This window comes from Mustelus asterias, chromosome 12, assembly GCF_964213995.1.
Source record: "Mustelus asterias chromosome 12, sMusAst1.hap1.1, whole genome shotgun sequence".
Lineage (NCBI taxonomy): Eukaryota > Metazoa > Chordata > Chondrichthyes > Carcharhiniformes > Triakidae > Mustelus > Mustelus asterias.
This window is the reverse complement of record NC_135812.1, coordinates 106,644,897-106,657,096: the sequence shown is the minus strand read 5'-3', so window position 1 is coordinate 106,657,096 and position 12,200 is coordinate 106,644,897. Positions and strand designations below refer to the sequence as shown.

General features: G+C 42.6%; 1 protein-coding gene across 3 annotated transcripts in view; it reads left to right on the top strand.

The window, feature by feature from the left end:
• atad5a (ATPase family AAA domain containing 5a) overlaps positions 1 to 12,200 on the top strand; it is a 65,549-nt gene that overhangs the window by 6,768 nt on the left and 46,581 nt on the right. For all 3 annotated transcript variants that reach the window (XM_078225818.1, XM_078225816.1, XM_078225817.1), the window contains exons 5-8: positions 1,675 to 1,830; positions 5,314 to 5,452; positions 9,491 to 9,578; positions 11,938 to 12,119. In XM_078225818.1, the coding sequence (XP_078081944.1) occupies positions 1,675 to 1,830; positions 5,314 to 5,452; positions 9,491 to 9,578; positions 11,938 to 12,119 (565 nt within the window). The remainder of the gene's footprint in view (positions 1 to 1,674; positions 1,831 to 5,313; positions 5,453 to 9,490; positions 9,579 to 11,937; positions 12,120 to 12,200) is intronic.

Below are 12,200 nucleotides of genomic sequence, written 5' to 3'. Positions count from 1 at the left end.
CATGAAGTGTTTCATTTTGGTTCAAAAAGTGAGGAGAGGGAATATAAAATAAAGGGTACAACACTAAAGGGATTGAAGAAGAAGATGGTCTTGAGGTAATACAATCACAAATTGTTGAAGATGGCTTGGCAGATTGTGAAAGTGGTTGATAAAGTATATGGAATCCTCTGCTTTATAAATAGGGTTGCAGAGTACAAGCTGTATAAAACCTAGTTTTGAGCTCATCTACAGTGTTGTGTCCAATTAGGGGTGCCACATATCAGGATGGGTGTGAAGGCATTGGGGAGGCAGCCCAGTGGCTAGCACTGCTCTCAGCGCCAGAGACCCGGGTTTAATTCCAGCCTTGGGTCACTGTCTGTGTGGAGTTTGTACATTCTCCCCATGTCTGTGTGGGTTTCTCCGGGTGCTCTGGTTTCCTCCCATAGTCCAAAGATGTGCATGTATGGTGGATTAGCCACGGTAAATGTATGGGGTGTGGGATTAGGACTGGTGGATGAGCCTGGGTGAAATGCTCTTTCAGAGAACCTGTGCAGACTCAATGGGCTGAATGGCCGCCTTCTGCACTGTAGGGATTCTATGGGACAGAAGCAATTCATGAGAATGTTTCGAGGGATGAGGAACTTGAGCCACGCCCGGGCTCTTCTCTTCAGAAAAGAAGTTTGAGGAGACTCGATTGAGTTTTCAAAATCTCAAGGGACTTGGACAGAGTAGATCAGGAGAAATTGTTCCCCTTGGTAGAAGGGTTAAGAAGCAGAGGGCACCAGCTTAAAGGGGCTGGCAAAAGAAATAACAGTGACATGAGAAACTTTTTTACTCAGCGTATGGTCAGGATGTGGTATGTTCTGTCTGAGTGTGTGGCGGAGGCAGATTCAATGTTGGCCTGCAAAAGAGAATTGAAAATTATCTGAAGTGAAAAAGGACCAAGGGGAAAATGTGGCACTGGGTAATTGTTGGAGATGCCTACTTTTGATGAGCCATAACAAAACTCACACCACCTCTGGGTGGATGTAAAAGATCCCATAATTCTTGAAAAGGTGGATGTTTTCCCGGTGTCCTGACCAATATTCTCAGCCAGCATCACTTTTTTAAAAAAAACACATTATCTGGTCATTATCACATTCCTAATTGCGGGAGCTTGCTCTGTGCCAAGTTTCCTACGTTGTGCAACTATGTCTACAACTGTGCCTACACTTCAAAAGTGCTTAATTAGCCGTAAAAGTCATCATAGTCCCAGATGACCATTGGCATCTCTCCCCTTTTGAGGGGGAGAGCTGACTGGTGCTGATTTAACCTGAGGATCAGCACACGCCAGGCGAAGGGGAAGTTTGAGAAGGTGGAGCCTTCATAAGTAACCTCAGCTGGTACAGTGGTGCTTTGGAATGTCTATGGGACAGTCGCCACAGTCCAGCGCCTGTTCGGGTCAACCTACCTAACCAGCACATCTTTCAGAATGTGGGTGGAAACCGGAGCACCCGGAGGAAACCCATGCAGACACGGGGAGAACGTGCAAACTCCATACAGACAGTGACCCAAGCCAGGAATCGAACCTGGGTCCCTGGCGCTGTGAAGCAGCAGTGCTAACTGTGTTACCGTGCCACTTGTGATACAAATGCAGGATTTTGTTTTCATTATATGGTGGTCTTTTTCTAATTACTAACGTTTTTTGTTATTTAGCGGATGTCCAGGTCCAAGAATATGGCCAAAGCAAAGAGACTAGTTGAAAAAGCCAAAGTGCAGAGCAAGTGTAGAAATCCTGTGGAATCCCTTACACCTTTGAGACGGTCAACTCGACAGCAGGCCAAATCTGATGGGAAATCCCATGGGACTGAGGTACTAGCATTTCAGGTTTTTAACTAAAGAAAAATACACAACATTTGAAAAGCAGGGAGTGGTGGCTTGGTACAGTCCGAAAAGGTTTTGTATGGAATTTGACCATCGGGTTTGACATTGGAAGAGAGTTCACAAAAAGCACTTGGTGTGCAGGAATGTACTTCTGAATGTTGTTATAAAATGTTACAATCTAATCCAAATTTACTTGGATAGATTTGTCTCTATAACATTGTTTCTGAATGATATGTGGGGGGATATGGATATTTTTTGATTTGATTTATTATTGTCACATGTATTAACATGCAGTGAAAAGTACTGTTTCTTGAGCGCTATATAGACAAAACATACCATTCATAGAGAAGGAAACGAGAGAGTGCAGAATGTAGTGTTACAGTCATAGCTAGGGTGTAGAGAAAGACCAACTTAATGCGAGGTAGGTCCATTCACAAGTCTGATAGCAGCAGGGAAGAAGCTGTTCCTGAGTCGGTTGGTATGTGACCTCAGCCTTTTGTATCTTTTTCCCGACGGAAGAAGATGGAAGAAAGAATGTCTGGGATGCATGGGGTCCTTAATTATGCTGGCTGCTTTGCCGAGGCAGCGGGAAGTGTAGATAGAGTCAATGGATGGGAGGCTGATTTGCGTGATGGATTGGGCTGCACTCACGACCTTTTGTAGTTCCTTGCGGTCTTGGGCAGAGCAGGAGCCATACCAAGCTGTGATACAATCAGACAGAATGCTTTCTATGGTGCATCTGTAGAAGTTGGTGAGAGTCGTAGCTGACATGGCAAATTTCCTTAATCTTCTGAGAAAGTGGAGGCGTTGGTGGGCTTTCTTAACTATATTGGGGGGAAGGGGGATCAGGATATTGAATTTGATGATCAGCCATGATCAAAATGAATGGCGGAGCAGGCTCAAAGGGCCTACTCCCAGTTTCTATGATTGAAGTGGCCTGTTAGGCATTGAGTATTTGGGAATATTGAACTCTTTATCTGTGTCAATCTGTTTTCGCCTTTACTACTGCACCCCTCACACATGGTAACTCTCAGGCAGGAAAGTGGACTTAATGAGTGTTACTTCACTAATAGAAGAGAACAAAAACTAGGAGATATAAATACAGTATGGTTGCTGCTAAATTTAGAGGGAATTCAGGAGAAACCTCTTCACTCAGAGTGATGGAACATGTGGTACTCGTGATCACATTGAATAGTTGTGGCCAACAGCACAGATACATTTTGGAGGAAGTTGGATAAACACATGAGGGGGAAAAGAAATGAAGCTTTGTTGATGCAATGAGTTAAAGAGGAGTCTTGTGTGGAGCATCGGCACTGGCACAGACAACTTGATCTGGAATTGTGGTTTTATTGCCATTATTCTAACTTCAAATTTGTCTTTTACTTTTTTAAAAATAGTTTACAGCAATAACTAGCATGAGCTCCTGCGAGTTGGCTGATTGCAAAATCAGATTCTAGCATTTTAATAAAATATTTCTTCTTGCATACAACATTTGATCTTTATCCAAGAGGATGTTTTTGTGGACATGCTCCCAGCCATCATTAGTACAGGTCAAAATGAGGTGTGCAGGAGTGGTTCACAGTGGTTTTCTGCCAGGAACTGCCTTGTCTCTGTTGGCTGCCTACCTTCTTTCCCCGTAACACACTCTAGATCTGCCTTACGAAGGAGCAGCACTCCAAAAGCTTGTGATTTCAGATAAACCTGTTGGACTATAACCTGGTGTTGTGTGACCTCTCATTTTGTCCACCCCAGTCCAACACCGGCATCTCCACTCTAGATCTGGAGGTAGGAGTTGGAATCCAATTTCTGCCACCTTACGATGTGTTTCTTGAAGATCCCATGAGGTATCCTTCCCTTCGTATCAATTTTTCATTCTTTCTGCTTTTACCATATAAGCTTGTTTTATAAGTTACCCAATTTTTGAGATGACGTCCCCTGCACTAATGTAGAAGCTTATAGCACAGAAGGCGACCCATCATGCCTGTGCTGGTTCTCCAAAATAAATTAGCCACATTTTCCTCCAGGTCTAGCAAAAAAAAAGTTCCTTTAAAATATATATCCAGTTCCCTTTTGGAAGTTATGACAGGAACTGGACCCCCATATCTGGCTTCCCAAACTTGGGAAGGACTTAAAAACCAGGTCCTGCTGGAATGCTGACTTTAATTTCAAGGGGGCTGGAGTATAAAAGAAAGGAGGTGTTGCTGCAACTGTACAAGGTACAAGAGGTCAACTCCTCTTGCTATGAAAGCAGCATGCCATTAGCTTTCCTCACCGCCTGCTGTACCTGCCAGCCTTCAGCGACTGTTCTGCCATGACACCCAGGTCACGTTTCACTTCCCCTTTTCCTAAACTGCCACCCTTCAGATAATCTACCTTCCTGTTTTTGCCGCTAAGGTGACTAACCTCCCATTTATCCACATTATATTGTATTTGCCCACTCAACCAGTCTGTCCAAGTCACTCTGCAGCCTCTTAGCATCCTCCTCCTCACAGCACACACTGCCACCCAACTTAGTGTTGTCTGCAAATTTGGAGATATTGCATTCAATTCCTTCATCCAAATCATTAATGTATGGTATGAATAGCTGGGGTCCCAGCACTGGACCCTGCGGTACCCCATTAGTCCCTACCTGCCACTCTGAAAAGGACCCGTTTTTAACAGCATAACTATACAGATCCACCCCCAGCAACACTGGTATTTTATGACCTTGCTCAGGCGAGGCTCGTATAATCCCGCCCGGGGCCAACAGAGAATTCCATTCTCCGAGCCATGCCGGCCCCAATTCCGGGATGCGCGTGGCGGTGAAATTCCGCCACCAGACTCCAACTGAAGTCTTCCAGTCTTGGGAATGCGCGCCCTTGCTCCCGATTGGCCTGGGTTCTCGTGCTCCATGGGTTCTGGCCTGGCCATGTAGCCCGTGAAGGATCGTCCATTAAAGGGGCCACGCTGTCACATGTAGCTTTTTGAATTGTTGTTGCAGATTAGTCACTTGTTTTGCGAGGAAACATGGCAGCAACTCGTGCACAAGGTTCAACAAACAATAGATGGAGTATGTCGACACTCAGATTAAAGGCTTTCGGATCATTGTGGGTCAGTTTTGAAGCCACATTCGTTGCAGAAGACAATTGCTTCAAGAAAGGGGGGGAGGTATATAAATAGTTGTCTGATGTTGTATTAGGAAAAAATAGTTGCTCTAAGATAAGGTATTCTCTTTTCAGCACCCTCGTTCTGTCTTGTTTTTGCTTCATTTCTAACTGAGTGTTCTTCTATTTCACAAATTAAATGTGATTCCTGAATGCTGCCAATGTGCAAAATTTTATTTTATTTTTTTGCTGATCATCGATGGAAACCTTTCAGAAGAATCTTGTTTGCACGTGTGGCATCTGTAATAAGCCTTTTAATGGTCCCGTTGATTGAATATCACTGCAGGCTGTCAACAGATTTTTTAATTTCTTACATTTCTCTGTATAGGACTTGACAATTGTGTCAAATGCTGAAAGTGATTCCGACTGTATAATTCAATGTGAAAAGAAATCCAAAAAATTGAGGAATTTAAGTGATGTATTGGGAAAGAATCCAGGTAGCACATCATCAACAAAGAGCACTGCAGGTTAGTATATGTTGAAATAAATAACATTCCCATTCATTTATTTTGTTTAGTCTAAATCATTCCCTTCCCTGTCGATCTTCTGGTTCAGTAATTTACTGGTGACCGTAGAGGTTTTTGAGTAGTCATGGTGTTTTACAGCACTGAATAAGTCCCTTTGGCCCATCATGTCTGCACTGGACATCAAACATCCATCTATTCTAATCCCATTTTTCAGCCCTTGGCCCAGCCTTGTATGCTATGGCGTTTCAAGTGCTCATCTAAATATTTCTTAAATGTTGTGAAGGTTCCTGCCTCTATCACCCTTTCAGGCAGTGAGTTCCAGATTCCCACCACCCTCTGGGTGAAAAGGTTTTCCTCAAATCCCCTTAAAATCTTCTGCCCTGACCATAAATGTATGACTCCTGGCCATTGACCCCTCTACTAAGAGGAAAAGTTCTTTCCTATCTGCCCTATCTATGTCCCTCATAATTTTGTACACTTCAATCAGGTTTCCCCTCCGCCTTCTCTGCTCCAAGGAAAACCAACCCCAGCCGAACTAGTCTCTCTTCATAGCTGTCCACGTTCTCTGCCCACGTTCTTCATGGGCTGAGAAATCAGGCTGCAGAATCTTGACCAGTTGCTCACCAATAGCACAGTATAATGTGGTACAAGAACTTGCTTTTTCTCTTCCTGCCTTAAAGAAGTGTTGAGCAGTGTAGATGAAATCAGCTCTTGCTGTGTGGCACGAACTGACGCAAACCTGTTTCTACAACTCGACGTGGTGTACAGCTACGCTATCCTGCTTTTTAACAATTTCAGAAACTCTCTTATTTGTTAGTTCATTTAGTCAATGAATTTAAGGGGTAAATGAAGTGCCATCATTTGAGTGATTCAGAAGATTGGATCACCCGAGCAGGTCGGAGAGGAATTTTCAGAGATGATCGAAGTGTTTAACTGTGATGCTCTGGCCATCATGTGTAGGGCAGGCTTAATTGGCCTGCTCGTCTTTTCCTACCCTTGATTTTGATATGTTTGTATGCCATAAATTAAAGTTTTTTAATACAGAACTTTAGCATTGCTGAAAAAAGACATTTTGTTGAAACTTTTCATCTTGCACTCATCAGGTCAATTGCAAGAATACCAAGTCAGGGGAAACAACAACTTTATTATTTATTACCCTTTCCAGGGTAATCCAAGGTAGACTGGGCATCCATTTGTGAGTTGGCGCAAAATGCTGTGATTAGGGTAGCCATTATCCTGCAGGACAATTTTGATTTGCCCTATTTCAGCATCAAGCTTGCTTGGTGAGCAAATGGCTGGGGTCCTATTTACAAGGTTGTCAATAAGGCCAATCTTGTAGCGTGTGGAACTGTAAGAATCCCAAAGTGTATTAATTTCTCAACTAATGCATCAAGGTAAGGGAGTTCATTTCTCAGGGCAATGCCTTGAACAATCCGAATCAAATAGCCTGGTTTTAGTTTTCAAATGATGTTTGACTGTTACCTGTCAGCTACCGTTAACGGAGAGGCAGTGCCTTTACCAGTCAGAGTTCACCTGCCAACCAATCAGCACTCTGTTCATGCAGTATGAAGTTGTTGTTTCTCCTGACATTGGTATTCCTGCAATTGTCCTGAGTGACCAACCAAAATCTTTGACAAAATGTCTTTTTTCAGCAACGCTTCAAGTTTTTCGATCTGCAGCTTGCAATTATTCAAACCCAAGTTTAAGCAGTGGCTTTGAGATTACTTTCTAGCAGCTTGTAGAGACTAAATGCACAACTTTCTAAATACTGTCATCAACAACACTTTACATGAACAGGAAATTTCAGCAGTCTCGGATTGATGGGTGTCTTTTGGATTAGTGGCTGCAGCATCAGTTCTGAGGATGTGCAATTTTAGCACTGACAACCAAGTTTTAAATGTCGACAATTAGTTGGTAATTGGGCATACAGCATCACTATGTCACTAATGTTTTCCAGCACTGCCAGTAGGTTCACTCTGGCTACATCCCTAGGAGTGTTTTTATGTAGAACTACAATGAAAAATTGCCTCATAGTGAAACCAAAGAATAGATGTTGCACAAAGAAGGAGATTGTCTGGAGAAATAGAATTAAAAAGCAGAGACATTATGTTAAACTAACTTACAAGCTTAGTTTGGAATACACCAACAGCATGGTCTCCATATTACAAAAAGAATATGGAAGCACTGAAGAAAGTGTAAAAACAATATCTGGAGAGGTTGAAGAGGCTCCGGTTATTTTTTCTAGAAAAGAGAAGACTTATAGAGGTATTTAAAACTGAGAGAAGGTCAGTGTCGAGAGTCCAAAGCTAGGGGTCATAAATGTAAGGTGGTCATTAATAAATCTAATGAAGAATTTTGGAGAAACTTCTTTTACACATTCTAACCACCATCAGTGTAATATGCTACTGCAGGAAGTAGTTGAGACAAATGCATTTGTTAGTTGAAGTTATGAAGGGAGATGAGGCAAAAATGGTTATTCTGGACCTGGGTTGTAGATTAGCTATGATCTTATTGAATGGTGGAGGACTGTAGTCGAGAGCTACAAGGCGTACTCTTGTTCCTATGTGTGGCAATGTTAATGTGTGGCACTGGGTGTAAGTGTAGCTCAGTAAGGTGAGTGGTGAGCATGGTGGATGATAGTGTACAGGCAGGGGAGTTTTGAATGAGTTGAAGTAAATGAGAAACCAGCCAGGGGAACGTTGGAATAGTCAAGTCTGGAAGTGACAAAGGCATGTGAGAATCTAATATTGCTTACATGAAGAAATTGGCACGCTACATAAAGTAAACAGACTTGTACTGCAGAGACTTTACTGTGTGCAGTTTGTTCAGAGGAAATGGTGTAGGAATGCAGTCCTGCTGTTAGGGTTTAGAATAAGTAAACAACATTTGATCTTTGCTCAGATCCTTCAGACTTTATCTCAAACTTTCAGGTGTGTTTTATTCTTGTAGCGCATTTCAAGACATTGTTTGTTTCCTGGTAACACAGACTGGACACTGCCTGGCCTTTTTGGAATAAATCCACTTTTTTAAAACCTGCAAACTAGGAATGATTGTTACTGCCCTTTGTGAACATAATTCTGCAGCACTTTGTTTTAAAGTTGTGCACCAATCATTTTGATTTCTTTTAACAAATTACAATCTTATCTCTCGCACTAATCTTCCATCTACCCCGAATTGCACTTACCTTGTTTACAGTTTGCCCTTTTATCTTGCTGCTATTTAACCTCTCCTGTTTCTGCTTCCCCCACGTGAATAAAGGTCCATTTAAATCAAAAGTAGCATCATGTAGATCAGGCCTAGGACAGGGTGGTTTGGTCGCTCGCCCTGTCTTGTCAGCCTGGATCTGAAATGTCTCAACTTGTTGAGACTCTGAATTGGATTTGATTTGATTGAATTGGAAAAGTATTAAAAAAAAATTATATCTGTTGGTAGATAGAACAAGAATTTTTATTCGTCATAGGACGTGAGCATCACTGAAAAGGCAAGGAGTTGTGTTGATGTAATGACCATGTCACTGGACTAGTAATCCAGAGACTCAAGGATCTGGGGACATGGGTTCAAATCCCATCATGGCAGCTGGTGAAATTTGAATTCAGTTAATAAATCTGGAACATAAAGCTAGTCTTAGTAATGGTGACCATGAAACTATCATCAACTGTTGTAAAACCCATCTGGTTCATTTGCTTTAGGGAAGGAACTCTGCCGTCCTTACCTGATATGACTCCTGATCAACAGTAACATAGTCGACTCTTAACTGTCCTCTGAAATGGCCGAGCAAGATACTCTGTTCAGGGGCAATTGTGGTTGGGCAGCAAATGCTGGCCTTGCCAGTGGTGCCCACATCCTGTGAACAAATAAAGGGGGAAAAATATTGCCTATCCTTAATGGCCTTTGAGAAGTAAATGCTGTTAATTGTTTGACCCACCCTCACCTGTGCTTGACATGCAAGCTACCCTGCAGCCATCATATTCCAAATGCACTCGATTACTTTCACTATTTGGAGAACTGGTTTTCATTTTAATTTTTATCTTGATCTAGCTGATCTCAAGGTTGCTTCCATATTTTGCTGTAAAAAAGCAGTCAAAGCTATACCATCCGGGCCCATCGCCATTGTCGACGAGGATAGGTGAGTACATTGTTAGCTGTGTCTGTGTCTTTTTCCTCAAGTTATGAGCACACAGCCTGTTTCAAGTATGTCCAAATAACATTTGTGCCACACAAGTGCCAGGCAATGACCATCTCAAACAGGAGAGGATCTAACCATCGCCCCTTGACATTCAATGGGATTACCACTGCTGAATCCCCCACTATCAACTTCCTGGCAGTTACCAATGACCAGAAATTGAACAGGACTAGCCATATAAATACTGTGGCTACCAGACCAGGTGAAAGGCTAGGAATCCTGTGCCGAGTAAATCACTTCCCGACTCTCCGAAATTTGTCCACCATCAAAGCGCAAGTCAGGAGTGTAATGCCTGGATGAGTACAACTCCAACAACACTCGGGAAGCTCATCACCATCCAGGTCAAAGCAGTCTGCTTGATTGCTACCCCTTCCACAAACATTTAATCCCTCCACCACTGACAAACAGTGGCAGCAGCGTGTAACATCTATAAGATGCACAACAGGGACTCACCAAGCCGCCTTAGACAGCATCTTCCAAACCCACGACCATTATCACCTAGAATGACAAGGGCAGCAGGTACCTGAGAACACCACCATCTGGAAGTTCCCCTCCAAGTCACTCACCATCCTGACTTGGAAATAAATCACCGTTCCTTCACTGTCATTGGGTCAAAATCCTGGAACTCCCTTCCTAACGCCACTGTGGGTGTACCTGCACCACATGGACTGCAGCGGTTCAAGAAAGCGGCTCAACGCCACCCCCTAGAAGGCAACTAAGGTGGGTAATAAATACTGACCTAGCCAGCGATGCCCACATCCTGCAAATGAATTTTTTAAAATCTTGAAACATACAATCCTGGAAATGCTACCAAATTAGTCACATTTTCCTGCTCTTTCCCTTCATGATGTAATGTTTTCCATTTCGAGTATTTATCCAATTCCTTTTATAAGTTATTCCTGCCAGTGAGAACGGTTTATTTCCATCGAAAACCACCATTTAATTTTGAACACTACTATTAAATCATCCCTTAACCATCTCTGTGCTAAGCAGCTTCTGTAGTCTCCAAATAACAAGTCCCTGACGCCATTTTGGTGCATCTCCCCTGCACACTTGCCAGACCATTCTTTTCTTTTCATTTATAAAAAAAAAGGAACATTCTGTCTGATGCTTTATCTCATCTGCTTAATATGAGCCTTGTATTTTCTCTTCGTAACATTTTAATACTCAAACCGGCCTTGGAAGTTGCATTAAATTTGCCATTTCAGTTGGGTAGAGAAAATCTTTGTCACCTTGGGCCCTTTTAATTCTTCATTCTTTCAAGGGATGAAGACATTGCTTGCAAAGCCAGCATTTCTTGCCCATCCTTAATTGCCCTTGAACTGACTGCCCCCATTTCAGAGGGCAATTAAGAGTCAACTACATTGCTGTTAATTTGGAGTCAGATGTAGACCAGACTGGATAAGGATGGCAGATTTCCTTCCCTAAAGGACGTTTGTGACCATTTGGGTTGTTCTAATTCCAGATTTTTATTAATTGATTTTAAATTCCACCAGCTGCCATAGTGGGATTTGAACCCTTATCCCCAGAGCATTGGCCTGGGCCTCTCGATTACTAGTCCGCTGACATAACCACTGCACCATCTTCTCCCCCCAAAAGCTGTGATGTTAAAATTGAACATTTTAAAGCTGAGATTTTTGTTGGGAAAGGTTAATTAAGGATTACAGAACCAATGTAAATGGATTACAGTAAGCCATTATCCGATTGAGTTGCATTCAATAAGCTGAATGGCCTACTGCTGTGCCTATTTTCCTTCCTCTACCTGAGTACTGTTGTTCTTGTATAAATTTTAAGTTTATTTATTAGTGTCACAAGTAGGCTTACATTAACACTGCAATGAAGTTACTGTGAAAATCCCCTAGTCGCCACACACTGGCCCCTGCTCAGGTACTCTGAGGGAGAATTTAGCATGGCCAATGCATCTAACCAGCACATCTTTCTGACTGTGGGAGGAAACATGAGCACCCGGAGGAAACCCATGCAGACACAGGGAGAACGTGCAGACTCCGCAAATCCAGGACCCTGGCGCTGTGAGGCAGCAGTGCTAACCACCGTGCTGCCCATTATTAACATTAACAGGCGTTGTAGTAATTTCCAACTTGTGAAATTTTTTACAAGCGTGTCTAAGGCACTAGATTTCACTGTGCCTGCTCAGTGACTACCCTGTCCCTTTTCATCACCAAGACTCTTGTTTGTTGTAAAGTAAGACAGACCAATACAGAAGAAAATCTTTGTTGGCTGGATGGGGTGCTGTTTATATTGGAAGTATAATATGATTTTTTTATTTGGTTGTTTTACAAAGTTGTAATGGCTCCGAAAACTCTCAGGATGATGAACAATTTAGAGCTAAGCGCCAGTTTCTCATGAGTGGATTACCAGACACGTTGAAAAAACACATTGCGAAGACTGCAGCAGTGATGGAAGTCTACTCTGCTGCTGGGGCTGCTTTCCAAACTGTCATTCATGTCCAGCAAAAAAGTCACGGTGAGATTTTTAAGTTTGGGAACAGTAATGCTGTTTATGATACGTTCACTTAGCAGAGTTGGGAGATGATGCGTTTTAATT